The sequence below is a fragment of the Pristiophorus japonicus genome, chromosome 13, assembly GCF_044704955.1.
Source record: "Pristiophorus japonicus isolate sPriJap1 chromosome 13, sPriJap1.hap1, whole genome shotgun sequence".
NCBI lineage: Eukaryota > Metazoa > Chordata > Chondrichthyes > Pristiophoridae > Pristiophorus > Pristiophorus japonicus.
The window spans coordinates 48,498,415-48,520,364 of NC_091989.1; the positions used below are offsets into that span (position 1 = coordinate 48,498,415).

The 21,950-nt window shown below is 41.9% G+C and overlaps 1 protein-coding gene across 5 annotated transcripts in view; it reads right to left on the bottom strand.

Moving 5' to 3' along the window:
- Positions 1 to 11,359: 11,359 nt before the first annotated feature.
- ccnd2a (cyclin D2, a) overlaps positions 11,360 to 21,950 on the bottom strand; it is a 31,058-nt gene continuing 20,467 nt past the window's right edge. The window contains exon 5 of one of the 5 annotated variants that reach the window (XM_070897427.1): positions 11,360 to 12,993. In XM_070897427.1, the coding sequence (XP_070753528.1) occupies positions 12,838 to 12,993 (156 nt within the window). In that variant the 3' untranslated portion in view covers positions 11,360 to 12,837. Of the gene's footprint in view, positions 12,994 to 20,124; positions 20,150 to 21,325; positions 21,551 to 21,950 lie in introns of those variants that run through there. The other 4 variants (XR_011596294.1, XR_011596296.1, XM_070897428.1 and 1 more) reach the window with 4 other exon arrangements.

Here is a 21,950-nt window from a genome sequence, read left to right on the forward strand (position 1 = left end):
GGATAGGGAAATTTGGAGACTAAAAGAAATTAAATAAGGCTCATAAGAAATCAAATTTAGAAAATTAGGCTCACAAGAAATTAAATAAGGCTCATAAGAAATCAAATTCAGAAAATTAGGCTCACAGGAAATTAAATAAGGCTCATAAGAAATCAAATTTAGAAAATTAGGCTCACAAGAAATTAAATAAGGCTCATAAGAAATCAAATTTAGAAAATTATAAGGCTCATAAGAAATCAAATTTAGAAAATTAGGCTCACAGGGAATTAAGTAAGGCTTATGGGGAATTAAATAGAGGAAGGTGTTCAAGTCAGGTGTGACATCGACCTTGTATATCACTTGGCCCGTCTAGGCACTGATTGAATTTAAATCACGCAGCAACTCGAAAGGCAAGGCTGACGCAGACGCGCAGCAGCGCAAGACGCGTAGCGACGCGAGACACGCGGCGGTGCGAGCGTGCGGCCGAGTAAAGGTAGGGCTGACGCAGACGCGCAGCGGCGCGAACGCGTAGTGACGTGAGACGTGCGGCGGTGCGAGCGTGCGGCCGAGTAAAGGAGGGCTGACGCAGACGCGCAGCAGCGTGGAACGCGTGGCGGCGCGGGATGTGCGGCGGCGCAAGCGCGCGGCCGAGTGAACGTGGGACGACGCGAACGCGCAGCAGCGCGAACTGCGGGGTGATCAAAGTCAGTGCTGGTGTCAGTAAGTCTTTGTTAATTTTAAGTGTTTTAAATCGCGCGGCGACGCGAACCGTGGGGCGACACGGATCAGTGTTAGATTTAGTAAAGTCTTTGTTTATCTTAAATGTTTTAAATCGCGCGGCGACGTGAACCGCGGGGCGATGCGGATCAGTGTTAGTTTAGTAAAGTCTGTTTATTTTGAGTTTGTTCAAAGTCAGTGTTCGTTTCAGTAAAGTCTGTGTTTATTTTAAGTTTGTTCAAATCGCACGACGACGTGAACACGTAACGACACGGTAATACGAGGGACAGCGTGAAAATGGGTAATCAGTTGGATAAAACAACGGATGCGGATAGTCCGCTACAAAAGCTATGTGAGGAATTCCCTGAAAGAGCTGAAGACTTTAGAAAATTATCAGGAGCCCTGAACAAATTATTAGGAGATGACCAGTGGCCTCTAGGTGGCACTAGAAGCGTAGAGGTAGCAAAAAAAAAAGCACAGGGATTGTCAAAAATTAAAAGATGCATCACTTCTGTCAAGTTGGCAAATAAATGCTATTAAATTGGGACTCTCATTGACAGAGGGAACACATGTTAAAACTGTAGACGTCTTAAAAACAAAGAATGTGCGCACGAGAAACTTACTAAGAGATCCTCTGGGACCTCTGAGAAAGGTATTGACCGACTACGTAGTCAAATGGCTGGCTTTGTGTTAACCGATGCTGATGATGAAATTGGTGAGTGGTCACTGACTCAGCGCCCAACGGCGCCTCCCGCACCCCCTGGCCCCTTGCTCCAGTCCTCTTCCCAACACCCTCCACCTTACACTCTGGCAAGAGGAGTTAAAAATAACCCCATACCACCAAAGCAACAAACCCAAACTGACTCCTCATCCTCTGATAGCGATTCGGATCCCCAGTTCACAAGCAATATAGCCGAAAGGACCAGATCTCACACTCGAAAGGGCAGAACGATATCTCGATATCACAGACAGTCCCGTAAATCTTCGAGTCAATCTACCCTACCCTGGACAATAAGGCTCAAACTGTTGTTAAGGTGTTAATGAGGGAAATTGTTCCTAGATCTCAGCTCGACTGATGACCACCTATGTTCTTTCTCTGACTCAGGCTCTGCGACTAGCTCACAACCAGGTTCAAGATGCTCACCTCGACCTCCCAGTTTTACCCGAATTGTCCCTCGTGGCACCAGGGAAGTATGGATTCGGAAGGGATTAGAGCCACAATGGGAGGGGCCTTTTCAGGTGTTACTCACTACCCCCACTGCAGCCAAGGTTGAGGGGAAAAGTGCTTGGGCTCACCTGCACCACTGCAAGCTCACCACCCTCTAACGAACCTATTTTACTGGTTATTCTAACTCCTGTTTCTGTTCCAGACTTCCTCTTCTCCATAGCTGAACAAGGCCGTTGGCATCCTAATTGGAATGTGGACCAGTTTGAACTTTTACCCGTAGTGATAGACAGCCATCTACACCGACGGTGACCTGAGAAGAGAGACGGAAAAACTGAACTCTTTTAATCAGCAAAATAATTGGACTATTTATCTGAATCCTGAGCCATAAGATGAAACCAGATTGAGGTAAAAGAATCTACATTTACAACACCATTGTGATGTATACCCCTTCTAATGTCATGCCTTTGACACGGTCAACCACAACATCATCCTCGAACGCCTATCATCCATTGTCCAGCAGAGGAGGACTGGCCCTCACCTGCTTCCATTCTTAACTATCCAGTTGTAGCCAGAGAATCTCCTGTAATGGTTTCTCTTCCCGCTCCCGTGTTGTTACCCCTGGAGTCCCCCAAGATCTAACCTTAGCCCTCTTCTATTTCTCATCTACATGCTGCCCCTCGGCGACATCAGCTGAAAACATATCAGGTTTCATATGTATGCTGATGACACCCAGCTCCACCTCTGTTAAGACGCTATATAAATTCAAGTTCTTGTTGTAATGATCCGTGTATTATTGTAAAGCACGACAGCTTCTTCAACTCTTATACTCACTGAACCTTTTATGTGATCTTTTACCTTAATTAACTATTGCCTTCTACTTCCACATCAACGAGTTCTCATCTATTTTTAGTGTTTTTGCCCCTTCACTGTCAAACAGAATTTGAATGAACTGCAGTTTATACTACTTGCCTAGTTATGTAAAGTTCATCCGTCCCCAACAGCACTCTGGTTTATGACTTGAATACTGCTGTAACAGTTCAGTGACAAAAAGTATTTATTAAATGTGTACATACTATTTGGTTAAATATATTCTCTGATTAACGCCACAAATCCTAGTTCCATGTTAAGCAAGTTTTCAAATGAACATTTTCTTTGCTTCTTCCATAGTAACTTGTATGTTCCAATTATTTATTGTACATGTACAGTATTATGGACCACAAAGGTCACCTTTATAATCACATAGGAAGGGAGATTTGGATTGAAGGTTGACCTCCCAGAGGACAGTTTCAGGTTATTTACCTGGACACGGGAAACAGGCTGATCGAGGAGGCGAACCAATGATGCAACCTCACACAGCCAGAGGAGGTGCATCAAAACTCAGAATTTCTTTAAATTATAAAGAAACTGAACAAATTTAAGTTTCAATTCATAGAAAACGTATACATCGATGTAGCGTCACAGAGGGCGACCACAGCACAGCGCGGGCCGTTTGATACAGTTACTGTGACCAGAGGCAGCTCTGATTGGTCCAATTTCCGCTTCTAGAAATCAGCTGCAATTCAAAGATCCCGCGCTGTGTTAAGATCGCACTATGCGAGGCTGCATCGATGTATACATTTTCTTTACATTTCAAATTTAAGTTTAAATTCAAAGAAATTCTGACTTTGGATCACCAGTCTACCATAGTAAGGCAGAAAGGTTGGGAGAGGCTGCATCGATGGCAGCTGTAATATGCACCCAGCAGGTCAGCAGTGTCTTTTCACAGTAGTATAGTTTGTTACCAGTGCAGATGATCCTTGCCTGAATTACACTGATCTGCCATTTCAAAATAATGCTCGGAACACCGCCAGTGTCCCCTTAGCTCCTTTATAACTGATGTGCCTGTGACGTTTAATGTTCAATAATTGTGAAGGAATGGAGCATTTTTTGAAGCAGAAGGTTTAGGATGTTGATCCCATAAAAGGAACAAGTAGAGCTGGGAAAAAGAAAAATACTAAATACAATCCTGCATACTTAGACTTGGGATTCACATTTACTGTTTCTGACTAAAATCCTCACCGCGCTGTGTCGTTTGTGTTACTCTTTCTCAGAATAGCATGATACCAAGCAAACGAAAACACCATTTGGAAACCAAACATTCTGCCCTTAAAAGGTACAGCAAGTGTTGGCAAGAATCTGCTAGCTCAAGGAATACTGCATGTTTTTGGTCGACTCTGAATCACCACTTCACCATCATTTCCTCATCCACGTTTCCAGATTTTGGCTATTTGGGCGACATATTTGACAGGTTCATTGAACTGAACCTTTCTTTGCAAAGTAAGAAATGTAACATCTTCTTCATGCACAAAAAGAGCTTTGCGAAAAACGTTTGCTGTGGAATAACTATGTGCTGCAAGGCAATGTAACCGTGTTCCTGATATTGTCTCGTTATTATGGACTACAAAATGTCAGTCCTCGATGTTAAAGATGTAATTCTTGACCATTTGTCTCAGCTTTGTTTAAAATTCAATATTTACCTGAAAAAGAGGTGAAGAGCAGGATTTCACCTTGGTTCAAAATCTGTTTTCAGAGGATGCCGTAGCAAAGGCCAAGAGTACTGTGATGCTAGAAGAGACATATCAATGGTGGCTGGTGACTCTGTTTAGAGAAACAATATTAAAGTCATGCCTCTTGATCAGTTCTGGCTCTCAATTCAAAAAATGCTCCGAGTTATCTCAAAGAGCCATTGAAAATTTAGCTCAATCTATGTGAAGTGAGATTTTCTTCACTTTTACGTCAAAACAAGTGTTGAGGTAGTTTGAATTGTAGAGACTGATTTGCATTTAAAAATGTCCAAAATCAAGCTGAGATTTTACAAATTGTGAGCTAGCAAACAGATTCATACTATGCACTGAGATAAGGGCGAGTCAAGTGTTCATTCACGTTCATGTTTATTCAGTAGTATAGTACTGGTACAGTGCAAGTTATATTGCGTTCAATCTCGTTTTGTGCAAAAATACGGGGGCGGGGGGGGGGGGGATTGGTCTTCTTATGCAATGGACGATAACGAATCGGCAGCACCTTTTACACCGCTCTCCTTTTTTTCCATTGACTTCAAGAGCGGGGCGTGGCGTGGTAGACGGAGGATGCGTATGGGACACAAATCTCTGACGCGGGCTCAGGAAAAGAAAATGCGTACCGCAAGCCATTTACGCTTTTTCTCTGGGGCTTTTGGTGATGTTACGTCAGAAGAACCCCCGTGGAAATTACTGCGTTAACTGAAGGATTGGTTATTTGTTAAAGAAAAATAACATGCATTTATATAGCACCTTTTCAAAACCTCAGAAAATCCCAAAGCACTTGTCACTGTTGTAATGTAGGGAAACGTGGCAACCAATTTGCACAGAGCAAGGTCCTCCAAACAACGATGAGATAAATGACCAGTTAATCTTTATTAGTGATCTTGGTTAAGGGATAACTATTATTACTTAAATGGGATCCGCAAAAGTAGACACGCTTAACAATAGCGCATTCAATAACCTCAACTGCATAGGAAGTGCCGCAGAATAGATTTCTGGCAGGCAGATACAGGACTTGCCTTGTTTTTAGATGGCGTCATAAAGAGCAAGCATAAAGACTGAATATTTTATAAATTTTGTGGAATGCTGTAAATTATAATCCAGCCTTTAATTTACTCCTAGATTCGACGTTTAGTCTGTGCTGCGTTAGCTAATTTATACGGGGAGGCAGTTGAGGAATTGTTGTCGACTAAAAAGGACTGCAGCAGTAGAAGGCGGCCCACCACAACCTTCTCAAGGGCAATTAGCGATGGGCAATAAATGCTAGCCTTGCCATCGACGCCCACACCGAGAACAAATTTAAAAAAACCTAAAGTCCATCTAGTTCACTTTCTACTCGTCTGGTAGTTGCATAATACAATAATGAAATTCAGTATCTTTGGGTTCGGGAGGGGAAGAGCCAGAGGTGGCTGCTGCTCCTGATTGCTATCCAATGACTCCTGCTGAAAAGGTGCATGCATGGGTGCTGGATCCAGATAAGGTACATGTGACGCTGACAATTGTCTAGATCCACTCTGGCACTGCACAGAAAGGCTACTTTTCCCTGTGGTACTGAACCCTAACAAAAGTTATCACTTTCAGGAAACTGGATAGAAATCTAAGAGTAAAAAAAGTTGCCTTGGTGGCTTGTATCCGATGAAGTAAATAAGTCTGCATTACAAGCTACTGTAATAAAAGAAAATGCTTAATACAACCTACATATTGTTTTCAGTATTCACTTCATTCAGATTTTGCCATGGTAACATTAAACTGGAAATCAAATCTAGCTTACTTTTATAAGACACCGACATGGCAATTTAAATAATCCCAAATAGAGCATAGAAATGAACCAGTGGTTACAGTAATTCAGCCAAAATAATAAATGACAAATGTTGTCTATGGGTTATTTCCAACACATTTATTTACCCTCAACTTTACAGTATGAAACTAAGTAAAATAAATCTTCTGAATTCTAATATTTTACCTAAAGCACGCAAACACAAGAAGCAGTGATTCAGACCATCAAAATGTTTGTTTACTGGGCAGTCGACTCCAGTGCAAATTGGTTTATTTTGCACTTGGAACTTAGTAGCAGTTCAACAACCCTGTATTTTTAAACTTCAAAACTTTGGATATTTCTTACTTGCATTGCCTATGCATTCCAGAGAACATGTAGTGAGAAATTGGTTAGGAAATGTGGTTAAAGCCAGCACAACAGGGATTGGGGCTGCTGTCAAACCACTTGTGTTAACACACTGATGATGGAGGCCTGAAAAGAACCATTTACTAAAATATCCTTATTTATAATTTACTGTTAGATCAATTTTATTTATTTAAGTTAAAAGAAACTGAAGTAGAACTGATCAGCAAGGTCACTGGTTGACAGCAAATTTATGGTGATTAAATAAGCCAAATTCCATTTTTATTACATGGGAATTTCCAGAATTTTGAACGTGGTTTTCAGACTACAGTCTACAACTGCCCATTTTTCTCTGAAAACCACACATTAGTGGCTTTAATAAGAAATGGTGTTTTACTGAATTTAAAGCCAGCCAGAGGTAGGTTTCATTTAAAGGCTAAAATATTGAATTTTAATAGGGGAATCAGGAAAATTTAGAATGATACAATGGGAGTAGAACGGAAACATTATGAGCTGTGTTCAGGAAAAGCATCGTAAGTGTAATTTGGGGTTAGGCAGGGTAGCATATAATAGTGAGACAGTAAAAAGATATATTCAATACCCCTCCCCTCCCTTACTACCTCTTAACTCACTCACTTCTCTATGATCTGATATTTGTTTGTTTATATGCTTTGAAAAACATTAAGTGAGGTTGAAAGCATAATCTTCCATGTACCACTATATTTTAATCTTTGACTAGCAAAGGACTGTTAATCCACCTCAATTTAACCCTTATTTTACTATCTACACTATGAACATAGCTTAAGCAAGTGAAGCAATTATTGTTATAGGCAGGTTTAGAGAAAAGTACTTTGTATTAGAACAATCTGAGACTCCCAATTAAATTATGGCTTCTGGTCATTTTTAAATCCTGGTGGAAAAATATCATAGTCTTTAAGGGGGATAACAGACCCGTTTTCAGAAAACATAATGCACAAGTACACCCTGCATTGTTGTTTTTACATAGTATTATTTTCCAACTTTCAGAGCTTCAACATTGATTTAAAACCACGCGATACTTAGTATTTTCTATACAGTAAAAAAGCTCAATTTGTTAAGCAATCTCTTTAAAAAGTTAGCATTGCACTCATTAAGGTGGAGCTAATGCTAGGGAATAAACCTGCACTTTTGTAGGCACTACCAGGTCAGAAACAGTATGGTCATATGCATAATGAAGTTTCCTTACACTCCCCAAAAAATGTGTTTCAAACCCAACCTCACAAGTGAGACTTTTTCTGCTACTCATTCTTTTGGCCCGAGATTGCCAATTGAGTGCTGGATTGTGAGCTGTTTAGTGTTGTGGTCCATGCCTCCTAGGAGTGAGGTTGAGTGCCCAAACTCATTTCATGCAAGGCATTTACAGCCAGTACACAATTTTTCAAAACAATCAGAAGTACTCAACTTGTAATTTTAGACAACCCACTGACAAACACGGAGGGGATATTCAATTTACACCAAATTTGCTTTGCCAGCACAAGATAAACATTGCAAGGCACGAGAATGCAAGAACTTTGGAATTTTGGAAATAGCCTGTTGACGCTTTCCCCCAAACTTTAACCGGGCATCAACTGCGTAACAAACATTTTTTGGATGGTTCTTATCTTATGAAGGTAGAATCAATTGAATGGTTACAGCACAGGAGGCAGTCATCCGGCCTCTGCTGGCTCTCTGCAAAAGTACTTCAGCTAGTCCCACTATCCCGCCCTTTCTCTGTAGCCCTGCATTTTTTCCCCTTCAGGTAGTTATCCAATTCCCTTTTGAAAGCCACGATTGAATCTGCCTCAACCACCCTTTCAGGCAGTGCATTCCAGATAACCACTCGCCGCATAAAAAAGTGTTCCATGTCACCTTTGGTGCCTCTGCTAATCACCTTAAATCTGTGTCCTCTGGTTCTCAACCCTTCTGCCAATGGGAAGTTTATCTCTTATCTATTCGGTCTACACCACTCATGATTTTGAACACCTCTATCAAATCTCATCTATACTCTGAACAACCACCCCAGCTTCTCCAGTCTATCCACTAACTGAAGTCCTTCATCCCTGGAACCATTCTTGTCAATCTTTTCTGCACCCTCTTCAAGGCCTTCACATCCTTCCTAAAGTGCAGTGCCCAGAATTGTCTTTAGTTTTGTATTACTGACTGACTGGCCTCATGTTGAGTTAATCATAGTGTTGTGAATACTCCATTGGCAAGTGGTGAGAGTGAATAGATGATCAACAAAGTCAGATCAGAAAAATCCACTGAAAGACTACAGCCACTAAACACCCTTTAAAATATATTAGTCATTTGATTAAAAAAAAACCTTTATGGCAGTAATCCTCAAGCTGCAAAAAAAAAAAATCACAAGGGCTTATTTTAAATAGATTTGATCTTACATGAACCATAAAATTTAAATTACATAGCAGCAGTAAGATTATGACTCGTACAACACTCATTTGAAGGTAACCCACTTGAAGCTAAAAGGTTACTATCACATCTTAGTGAGATATGAAATGTAATCAGTTTATCACCAGAACTATTTTATCTTTCCCATAGCTGCTTTATTTAGGCACTCTGGCTCTGTAGCAGTAGTTCTAGGCTTATGGTCTACTGTATGTAAGAACTGGAGCATTTACTATTTCAGAATAGTGGCCAACAGAAACATTTGCAGGAAATGATACCTTGGTTTGGAATAGCTTAGCTAAATGTTCACATCAGTAGTATTATTGGTCAATTGGAATTCTTTATCCCCACTTTGGGCACATCTAAGGTAGTGGCTACTCACATGTGGCTACCAGTGAGATCCACTTTAATTGCGTTAAATGGGAAGTATCAACACGCCCTATATTCTTCCATTAAAGCAATGTATTTGTAACAAAATGATACTCAAAGGTAAGAAGGAAATTTTGATAATTCACCGTTAAAATGATCTGAATATTTCTGGGTCCTCTGTTGGTTCAGCTGGTTATGAAAGTGAATATCCATATCATACAAGCCAGGCTGTTTGAGGTTGTTTAAATAGATGGTCGCACTTATCTACAGAATCCCCAAACTATGCTGCAAAGAGTGGAATTTTACACAGAATCACCACTATTCAGTAGCATTATATCCCAAATCGGTAATGGATTACGTATGACATAGCACCACAATGTTCAGTAAGCCAGGGTACAATGGATTAGTCATAAAGTCTGATTCTTGTCCTTCTGCCAAAAAACAATGTAAAGAATGCAATGAAATGGTTGCATTTGCAACTCAGTTATATTTCTCTGTCAAGATTCTGCTCTATTTATTAAATTAAATAGAATGCATCTAAGCACAAGTTTAGCTTCACCGACTCAACAAAATGTGCTTAGAGAATTATCACCCATTTTGTGAATAATAATGCATTACAATAGAATTAAGTGAAAACTATAATCCAAAGAGTTGTCACTTTTTGGGTGACAAATGAGAAAAGAAGAAAAAGAGGGAAAAAGACATACACACATACACTTTGGACCAAATGACTTTATTTGCCCACAAGTCATGCCTATTTCCTTCACACCATAAAACCACCTATGATCCAATCAAAGTCGTTATAAGTTGAATAAAAAAGCCTTTTCAATACTGAACAAGACCTTTTATATTTATTCACAAAACTACTGGATTCAGCCATCAACTGATCATATACTCCCCACAAGTTTCCAAATTGTACTCAAACTATAAATGCTGTCTACTTATCCCTAACCATATGAACAACCATAAAACATAAGAGCACATTGTGAGAGAATAACATTGTATTGATATGGCATCACACTCAGTAAAGCAAAAAGTTTAAGAACAGAGTTGTGCATCTGAAAGTAAATGAGGTACATGGTAATATTACTGAGCCCAGAAGGGAGCCTTATGCCTGTGCAACCTGCTTGTGCATCTCTCAGCTGAGGCAGTACTGTACTAGTGTGCCCAACCTTATCTCTTTATAGCAACAAAGCCTGTAAGGCTCCCCAAAAACTGTAGAAGTGTGAGGTATTGTGAATGGGAACCATTGTATTGTCCAGTAAACCTGAGGTAACTATGCTGTCTTTGCAGAATGTGACAAAAAGAAAATCATGAAACACTATTGGAAAAAACTGTACATGGGCACTTCCAGTAAATCAATGTACTCATTTTCCATTACCCACTACTTCAGGATTTTGAAACTTAAGCGGTAAAATAATATATTATAAAAATGTTTATAAAATAGCAGCACACTCAGTGAAACAATACAGCCAAGTACTGTTAATGTGAATAAGAATGAAACAAATCATAGCTTTTCATAGCAGCGCAAAATAAAGATTCGTACTCCATTTTCTACCCTCATCAACCCAGGTCAGGCTGTGCCAATTCAGCAAAAATCTATTTCCCCCAAATACTTACTTTAGTCCAGCCGTTCACAAACCCCTAGTTCAACATTTCAATCAATAGCTTCATTTTGCAAATTTCAGACCGTTATCAAAACATGTGCAAATAAACACCGCCCCAACTCTTTACCATCCATGCCCTAACAATGGAGCAGAAAAATTCAAGTAGACTGAATACAAATTTTCTCAAATAACAACAAGTTGTGAACCATGATATTTGCTGCTTCTTGCACCAGCAATGATTCTCATCCAAATGTCCAAGGCTTGGCACACCCGTGGCACATAAGATCCTTCTGTGACACTGAAAATACATGAAGTTACTGAACATCTGTGGAATGTTGCAACCCAAACTGGAATGTCTTCCATACAAAGTGTTGTTTCTTTTTCCTGCAACACCATAATTATATAATACACCAGATAGTGGGAAACAAAAAACACGTCCATTTCATAAACCATTCCATTCATCCCTTGGGAAATATATTCAAAGTGCTTTTCAAATGAAATGGTTTACAATAATGCTAACTGTGGGCCAACATTTGGAGGTTTTTCTCTTTGCAAAGTTTTATGCCTCTTTTCAAGTGGAAGGATATAGTTCAGTTTCTCCGCTCTTCACACAAAATGCTAGGTAGTCAAACAGTTGAAATCTCTATGCGAGATCAATAGGGATGACCAAAAGGTTTACATCAACCTGGACAACCCTGTTTTATGTCTTCTAATGCAGAGTTCCATGGCAGTGTAACCAGCTGACTGGCAGTTGGATCAGGAGTTCCCTGGACGCATTCAAGTTTGGCCCACAGTTAGGAGAAGCAGCTCTACCTGGAGCGAACAATGCTGCTGTGAGTAGAATGAACCATTTCTAAAGAAGGAACCAGAAAGAGCTAGAGACATACATTAATGTAGGGAGAAGTGAGACAGACAGAACAAAATTAGAAATAGATGATACAGGGAAAAGTGAGACATACGCAAACAGATACACAAAAGTGAAACCGACATTGGGAAAAGTGAAACACACGCATGCACACGGAAAAGAAGTGAAACACACAGACACAAAAGATACAAAAGAGAGAAAGACATATTGAAGTGAGAGACAGGCAGATGGGGAAAAAGTGAGAGGCAGGCAGATGGGGAAAAAGTGAGAGGCAGGCAGATGGGGAAAAAGTGAGAGGCAGGCAGATGGGGAAAAAGTGAGAGGCAGGCAGATGGGGAAAAAGTGAGAGACAGGCATAGACAGTGACACTGGGGAGAAGAGATACACACAGGGTGAGGTAATATACAGACATACATAAAACATCCAAGACATACACACAGAAGAGAGAGAAATTAAAGTTGGTCTAAAAAGGAACCTTCTACACAAGCACTTATTATTTAAGGCAAAATATATACCCATAGTACAGTTTTACACACTGTGATCCTGCCAATAACTAAACTTCACTGGAAGATAAAAGGTTCAATATGTTAAGGCAGTTACATTTCTTCTACATTGAAGATGGTTCATTCATAAAAGAGAAGACTATTTCCCAGCAACCCTCCCCAATCCCTCAGGCTATTGCTTTGCAATCTAAATTGAGCCACAAATCGTCCACACATTTCCTTAAATCTGAAGAGAGTGCAAGCACCATAAAATAGAACAGTAAATATCTAATAATTTGATCCCACATACACAGGCCTGCATTTAGCTAGCTATTTTTATGCTTTTTAAGCATGTTCATCATTGATAACATAACAGCAATTATGCAAACACATACGGTGGGATTCCCTTCCGCAGAACACTATAGGCACCAGAGTTTTTAATATCAGTTTTTTTCTAAAAGAAGCTACTATGTGGGAGCATTTTAAAAAGGAAAAACAAAGATTTCTTCCAAAAAGAAAAGATCACGCACGGTCTTTTCCACTCCAGCAACCTCACAGGTTTACGTTTCTCACATCTGTGGGAGTGCTGGCCTGGTCCAGTTCATCCACCCTCTTTGAGGGGTCCCTCTGCTGTTGTTGCTGCTGCATCTGTCTCAGGTTGCTGACCAGCAATGATTCAATCTGCTCCTGGCAAGCTTTCAGGCAATCCTAATGGAAAAAGGATAAACCAAACCATAAACATCTATGCCTTCTGAGACATTGGTAAATATCATACTGTGACACACATCACTTATTCTATTGCAGGGTGAGGGAAGAATCACAAAATCAGAAATTTACAGCATGGAAGGAGGCCATTGCGGTCCAGTGTCTGCGCCAGCCGATAAAGAGCTATCCAGCCTAATCCCACTTTCCAGTTCTTGGTCCGTAGCCCTGTAGGTTATGGCACTTCAAGTGCATATCCAAGCACATTTTATACCGATAGTACAGTTTTACACACTGCGATTTTAAATGTGGTGGGGGATTCTGCCTCTACCACACTTTCAGGCAGTGAGTGCCAGACCCTCACCACCTTTTCGGTGAAGAAAGATCCCCTCAAATCTCCTACCAATTACTTTAATTCTATGCCCCCTGGTTGTTGACCCCTTTGCTGAGGGAAATAGGTCCTTTCTATCAACTCTATCTAAGCCCCTCATAATTTTATACACCTCAATAACATCTCCCCTCGGCCTCCTCTGTTTTAAAGAAAACAACCCCAGCTTATCTAATCTTTCCTCATAGCTAAAATTCTCCAGTCCAGGCAACAGCCTTGTAAATCTCCTCTGTACTCTTCTCTAGTGCAATAACATTTTACCTGAAGTTGTAATATATCCTATAATCCACATTCTCTTTCACTGTTCTTTCCAGGTTTGACATCATTTTGTTTTTGTTTAACAATTATTTTGTTTTCAGTATGAGTTTAAGTTACAATAAATCACCTTTTTAGTAAAGAAATATTACTGTCACAGTTAAATACTGGTATTTAAATGAAACATGATTCCAAGAATAAAGTTAAATAAAAATGAATGATTGAATGTCAAAATACAGAAACCAGTGACTAAGAAAAAGCATGACAGAACCTTAGAAGCATTTTCCAACTGCTTGTGAACGAAACACAAACTTATTACAACTACATTCAGAATCAATTATTTGCAGTTATTTTATGAGATACGCTAATCATAGTTAATTACAGATTACATCTCAAGACAGAGAGATACTAAACATGTACTAATTTATTATCTACCTCCAGCACTAACAAATCCTTACTCCAATTTTAGTTATTTTTTCCAGTTTCTTGCCAAATCATTTTTGACTTGCAGGGGCTCAGCATAAAATCCATTACCGTGCAACGAGACCACCTACCTGTCTGGCATTACATTATGGATAAGTCTATGCTGCCTCAATTGGGAACACCAAAGCCAATGTTTTCAATCACATCCATAAACTCTGCTCCTAGCCACTTACGCAATTTCTCTTTCCAGTCACTCACTCAGGCTAAATGAAGCCTTACAAAAGCCACAGGGGATGAGATTGAACATGGGCAAGGATGTAAAATGGGCAGTATTACATCGGTCACCTGTTATATACCCTGCCCAATGTTCAGTTCCGTTGACAGCAATAAAACTGGCATTAAAAGCGAATCCTGCTGTGTTGCACCCCAGCTCATGTACAATTTTATCCCTTTGATGTCTTGTTCAACTCAAATCCCAAATTTTATCCATATTCAAAACCACTTACTTTCAACATTACCTGCCTCTGCTCCACTGCTGATGAAACCCTTATCCACATTTTTGTTAGCTCGAAATTAGACTTCTCCAATATCTTCCTCGTCGGCCTCCCAGCCCCCATAAAATTAAACTTGTCCAAAACTCAGTTGTTGCACACCAAGGAGGCAAAATTCCCCGGTCGTGCGCCTCCAGGGGGCATTAACAGAGCGTGAAAGTGTTTTCATCCAGGCGGGGTGGGGTGGAGGTTACCGGCTCCCACCAAGTTGCATGGGAGATAGCAGGGGCACGAAATCGGTAGTGCCGCGACCCTGCTGGTAGCGCCCTGGGCCACCGTGCCTCCATCATCGCCGTACATAGCGGCCCCGTTTCCGCCCAGTGAGGCTGCTGCAGGCAATGTCAGCATTAGCCTTGCATGTCGCGAACAGGGCCACACTTTGCTCGCGGGGCAAAAGTTAAAGGGGAGGTGCGTTGCGCCATGCGCTGCCATTTTTATTTTCTCCAACTCACTGGTCAGGCCATTGTCCACCGATGTCGCAGGGTCTGGGCCGCGATCGTGCAGCCTGGCACTCCAGTATATTGGTGCTATTTACTAATTAACATTAGCCCAGCGCTAAACTTACTGAGCAAGGCTGGTTGTTGGGTGATAGTCTCAGCAGGAGGCCCAATGTAGCATGGCCATAGCGTCACTGGAGCAAGAACAACCTTCTTTTAAAGCAAGGCTGTATTTTAGAAAGAAGTGTGGTCGCTTAAATGGAAATTGCCTTTAAAAATGAAACAAAAAATCATTTAAAAATAGGCAGTTTTTAGCCTTTGTAGCTAATGTTCTGGAAAAAAAATTAAGAATTCCCAAATGGCAGTCTGCAGCTCTTAAAGCTGTATTGCCTTCCGTACCTTAAAAAAATGGGGAAAATGCTTCAGCACTTTCAGAAAATGGCCAAGGGGCACTCAGGGTCTCGCATGCAGCATTCCAGCTTTGTGCAGGTCAACAGTGCAAGAGAGGCCCTCCAGAGAGAAGGATGTAGACCAGATCACCAAGGCCGTCACTGCCAGCAGTGTTGCCCCCATGACCTCAGCAGAGGAGGACAAAGGGTTTGATTAGGGCAGGGAAAATAGAGTACGAGAGGAAGCTTGCAGGGAACATTAAAATGGACTGCAAAAGCTTCTACAGATATGTAAAGAGAAAAAGGTTAGTAAAGACAAACGTAGGTCCCCTGCAGTCAGAATCATGGGAAGTAATAACGGGGAACAAAGAAATGGCAGACCAATTGAACAAGTACTTTGGTTTGGTATTCACTAAGGAGGACACAAACAACCTTCCGGATATAAAAGGGGTCAGAGGGTCTAGTAAGGAGGAACTGAGGGAAGTGCTTATTAGTTGGGAAATTGTGTTGGGGAAATTGATGGGATTGAAAGTCGATAAATCCCCAGGGCCTGATGGACTGCATCCCAGAGTACTGAAGGAGGTGGCCTTGGAAATAGTGGATACATTGACAGTCATTTTCCAACATTCCATAGACTGTGGATCAGTTCCTATAGAGTGGAGGGTAGCCAATGTAACCCCACTTTTTAAAAAAGGAGGGAGAAAACAGGGAATTATAGACCGGTCAGCCTGACATTGGTAGTGGGTAAAATGATGGAATCAATTATTAAGGATGTCATAGCAGCGCATTTGGAAAGAGGTGACACGATAGGTCCAAGTCAGCATGGATTTGTGAAAGGGAAATCATGTTTGACAAATCTTCTGGAATTTTTTGAGGATGTTTCCAGTAGAGTGGACGAGGGAGAACCAGTTGATGTGGTGTATTTGGACTTTCGGAAGGCTTTCGACAAGGTCCCACACAAGAGATTAATGTGCAAAGTTAAAGCACGTGGGATTGGGGGTAGTGTGCTGACATGTATTGAGAACTGGTTGGCAGACAGGAAGCAAGGAGTAGGAGTAAATGGGTACTTTTCAGAATGGCAGGCAGTGACTAGTGGGGTACCGCAAGGTTCTGTGCTGGGGCCCCAGCTGTTTACATTCTACATTAATGATTTAGAGGGGATTAAATATAGTATCTCAAAATTTGCGGATGCCACTAAGTTGGGTGGCAGTGTGAGCTGTGAGGAAGATGCTATGAGACTGCAGAGTGACTTGGATAGGTTAGGTAAGTGGGCAAATGCATGGCAGATGAAGTATAATGTGGATAAATGTGAGGTTATCCACTTTGGTTGTAAAAACAGAGAGACAGACTATTATCTGAATGGTGACAGATTAGGAAAAGGGGAGGTGCAACGAGACCTGGGTGTCATGGTACATCAGCCATTGAAGGTTGGCATGCAGGTACAGCAGGCGGTTAAGGCGGCAAATGGCATGTTGGCCTTCATAGCGAGGGGATTTGAGTACAGGGGCAGGGAGGTGTTACTACAATTGTACAGGGCCTTGGTGAGGCCATACCTGGAGTATTGTGTACAGTTTTGGTCTCCTAACTTGCTGAAACTTTAAACAATTTAAACACTTTAAACAATTATTTTGCTTTGGTCTTCACAGTGGAAGACACAAAAACCATGCCAAAAATTGCTGGTCACAGGAATGTGGGAAGGGAGGACCTTGAGACAATCACTATCACTAGGGGGGTAGTCCTGGACAGGCTAATGGGACTCAAGGTAGACAAGTTCCCTAGTCCTGATGAAATACATCCCAGGGTATTAAAAGAGATGGCGGAAGTTATAGCAGATGCATTCGTTATAATCTACCAAAATTCTCTGGACTCTGGGGAGATACCAGCGGATTGGAAAGCAGCTAATGTAACACCTTTGTTTAAAAAAGGAGGCAGACAAAAGGCAGGTAACTATAGGCCGGTTAGTTTAACATCTGTAGTGGGGAAAATGCTTGAAACTATCATTAAGGAAGAAATAGCGGGACATCTAGATAGGAATAGTGCAAGCAAGCAGACGCAGCATGGATTCATGAAGGGGAAATCATGTTTAACTAATTTACTGGAATTCTTTGAGGATATAAAGAGTATGGTGGATAGAGGTGTACCGATGGATGTGGTGTATTTAGATTTCCAAAAGGCATTCGATAAGGTGCCACACAAAAGGTTACTGCAGAAGATAGAGGTACGCGGAGTCAGAGGAAATGTATTAGCATGGATAGAGAATTGGCTGGTGAACAGAAAGCGGAGAGTCGGGATAAATGGTTCCTTTTCGGATTGGAAATCGGTGGTTAGTGGTGTGCCACAGGGATCAGTGCTGGGACCACAACTGTTTACAATATACATAGATGACCTGGAAGAGGGGACAGAGTGTAGTGAAACAAAATTTGCAGATGACACTAAGATTAGTGGGAAAGCGGGTTGTGTAGAGGACACAGAGAGGCTGCAAAGAGATTTAGATAGGTTAAGCGAATGGGCTAAGATTTGGCAGATGGAATACAATGTCGGAAAGTGTGAGGTCATCCACCTTGGGCAAAAAAAAAAAACAGTAAAAGGGAATATTATTTGAATGAGGAGAAATTACAACATGCTGAGGTGCAGAGGGACCTGGGGGTCCTTGTGCATGAATCCCAAAAAGTTAGTTTGCAGGTGCAGCAGGTAATCAGGAAGGCAAATGGAATGTTGGCCTTCATTGCGAGAGGGATGGAGTACAAAAGCAGGGAGGTCCTGCTGCAACTGTATAGGGTATTGGTAAGGCCGCACCTGGAGTACTGCGTGCAGTTTTGGTCACCTTACTTAAGGAAGGATATACTGGCTTTGGAGGGGGTACAGAGACGATTCACTAGGCTGATTCCGGAGATGAGGGGGTTACCTTATGATGATAGATTGAGTAGACTGGGTCTTTACTCATTGGAGTTCAGAAGGATGAGGGGTGATCTTATAGAAACATTTAAAATAATGAAAGGGATAGACAAGATAGAGGCAGAGAGGTTGTTTCCACTGGTCGGGGAGACTTGAACTAGGGGGCACAGCCTCAAAATACAGGGGAGCCAATTTAAAACCGAGTTGAGAAGGAATTTCTTCTCCCAGAGGGTTGGGAATCTGTGGAATTCTCTGCCCAAGGAAGCAGTTGAGGCTAGCTCATTGAATGTATTCAAGTCACAGATAGATAGATTTTTAACCAATAAGGGAATTAAGGGTTAAGTGGAGCTGAGTCCACGGCCAGATCAGCCATGATCTTATTGAATGGCGGAGCAGGCTCGAGGGGCTAGATGGCCTACTCCTGTTCCTAATTCTTATGACATTCTTGCTATTGAGGGAGTGCAGCGAAGGTTCACCAGACTGATTCCCGGAATGGCGGGACTGACATATCAAGAAAGACTGGATCAACTGGGCTTGTATTCACTGGAGTTCAGAAGAATGAGGGGATCTCATAGGAACGTTTAAAATTCTGATGGGTTTAGACAGGTTAGATGCAGGAAGAATGTTCCCAATGTTGGGGAAGTACAGAACCAGGGGTCACAGTCTAAGGATAAGGGGTAAGCCATTTAGGGCCGAGATGAAGAGAAACTTCTTCACCCAGAGAGTGGTGGACCTGTGGAATTCTCTACCACAGAAAGTTGTTGAGGCCAATTCACTAAATATATTCAAAAAGGAGTTAGATGTAGTCCTTACTACTAGGGGGATCAAGGGGTATGGCGAGAAAGCAGGAATGGGGTACTGAAGTTGCATGTTCAGCCATGAACTCATTGAATGGCGGTGCAGGCTCGAAGGGCGGGACTTGGCCTACTCCTGCACCTATTTTCTATGTCTATGTCTAGGCTCCAGTGCCAAAAAAAGCTTCATGACCTCAGACCAGTGGTCAAGGTCAGTGAATGCATCTTCAAAAGCCATCTCCTACAACTGCACCATTAGCCTCGTGCACTGCTCAATGCATGTCCCCCACCCTAAATCACTCAACTACCACGATCTGTACCAAACATGATGCACACCTCCTATTCCAAACTTCATCGCACATCCTTGAAGGAGATAGTACTGACCATTCTTGGAAGGGGCTTAGCTGAGCCATTTGTCAGCAGTGGGGCTAAAAGGATACAAGATGCTGGTATCCTCATACGTTATCCTCCTTCTCACATGCACCCCTTGCTTTCCCACCCTTATGCCTTCCTCATTTCACACATCCAAGAAATGCAGTCTGCCCAGTCAGTGGTTGGACAAGAGGGAGAGGAGAGTGAAGAAACGCCATCACTCGATTTCACACTCCCAGACACCAACTCCTCAAGGTCGACCGACAAGGCCATTTGTCCTTGTCCTCCACTGAAAGTCAGCAGCCTTCTACCAGCCATGCTGCAGCCACTGAGGTAGCACTGCATGACATCAGTAGGATAGGCAAAGGCACACACAAGACAGTCACTAAGGGAGTGCATAAGGGTGATCAGTTGATTTCTTGATGTCATATTGGATGGGTAGATGGATAAGTTTGCTTTGAGATGGCTTTTATTTTAGCACGATGGTCAGTAACAGAGGGAAGGTAAGGTGTGGGACAAATGTTGAAAAGGGAATTGGGGTTGCGATCACTGGTACCGCAGGCGGATGATTTCATCCCAGATATCCCGGCCAGAAAGGGGCTGTCTGCGTTGCATCCTTCCTTCTGCTTCTGCCTCTTCTGTGCCCAGTTGCTGGAATCTGAAATAAAAGCAGAAAATGCTTGAAATACTCAGCAGGTCAGGCAGCATCTTAACCTGAGATGTGAACTCTGTTTCTCTCTCCACAGATGCTGCCTGACCTGCTGAGCATTTCCAGCATTTTATGTCTTCTCCAAGGCCTTCCTTTAACATCCGAGACCTTGCAGCACTTCTTGCACGCTTTAATTTAAAAAAAAATATCTATCGCACCAAGCCACTACTTAAATAAAATATTTTAAAATCCAGTACAAAAGCTTAAGTACAAACTTACCGGTGTCCCTTTAAGAAGTGCTGAAAGCATCTCTGTTGATCTGCTGCACGCATGTTTCTATCAAGGGGTATGGAGAGAAAGCAGGAACGGGGTACTGAAGGAATGATCAGCCATGATCTTATTGAATGGTGGTGCAGGCTCGAAGGACTGGATGGCCTACTCCTGCACCTATTTTCTGTTTCTATGTTTATCAGAGCGAGCTTAGGATCCAGCACTAAACTCAACGCAAAGGTCCAGATTCGCAAAGCATGGTGTTAAGTCAGCATTGCACGTCACGCTTTCCAGGTTTCATGTCCAGGGGCAGAGTTGCTAACATCAGCTATGGCTTTTACCAAGATGGCGGCTGCCGAATTCCGCGCCAGAGGCGGGCATTAGAGCGGCGGCTGCCATTTTTTCCCCCAAGAATCTGCTGGTAACAAGCAGCGCTAAGTAGTTGAATTTCTAGGACATTATTTTAAAACAAGTTTTTGATCTAAATTTCCCATAATGCTACATAAATATACATGCAAATTGAAAGTTTACTGAATTACATGATCTTAAATATTAACTGTACGGTGTGTTAGCTACTTCTCATTACCACACGTTATACTCTGAACTGCAGGACAGTAGCACTCCAGTTACTCTGAACTGCTGGTTAGAGATAGGTTGGGAATCCAGCACTGCGTAGTATTCCACCAGCACCAATTCAACTTCAGTTTAGTTCCTGCACATTGGGCATATTTCCCATCTTGCACTTGGGCTATGAGACCTGCGCACTGCATGCTTTGAATGTGCACGTACAGGAACTGACCCCACTAAATCTTCTGGGTTCGCCCCATTTACAACTTCAATGCCAGTTCCTAGTCTGGGTTGGGGGGAGGGGGTGGGGAGAAGAGGAGAGAAAGAGAATCTGGCACAGCTGCAGTTACAAATTAAAGGCAAACTGATTTATTTCTGCAGCAAGAAGAAAGGAGTCAGGAAATCACTGCAGTTGCTGAAGAATGGTGCAACGTCTACACAGAAACTCTCCATTCACTGATGCAGCTGCTCCTTCAGAAACGGAAGAAAGAATTACCCTGCTTGGCGCTGAAGGGCTTCCTCCTTACAGGCGAGTTGTGCAGACTGCGTGGAAGTTAGGAGAAACTGCGAGTACTGTGTCCAGAGGAACAGGGTGTAGATCAGAAAGAAAAATTGTTAAGATTACCCAGTAGCATCATATACCAAATAGATGGGCAAAGCATGCATGCACTAAATGTTACAGCTTAACTACAGCCAAAAGAAAAGCAACCAGACAGCATTTCAGCTCTTTCATATCTTCATATGCATGTCCAAATCAGTTACACAATCTCAAGACTGGCTAAAACCCCCAAGTCCATCTGGTCTATCTTCCTTCTAGTTGTAAATTGATAGTATTTCTCTTCAAGATACTTGTCCAATTTGACCCTGAAGAGATCTAAGCCATTTGCCCCGACAACCTCTTTTCATATTGCTACAGGTATAACTGTACACTTATTTACATTAAACCATGTGTGACAATTGTCAGCCTTCCTCC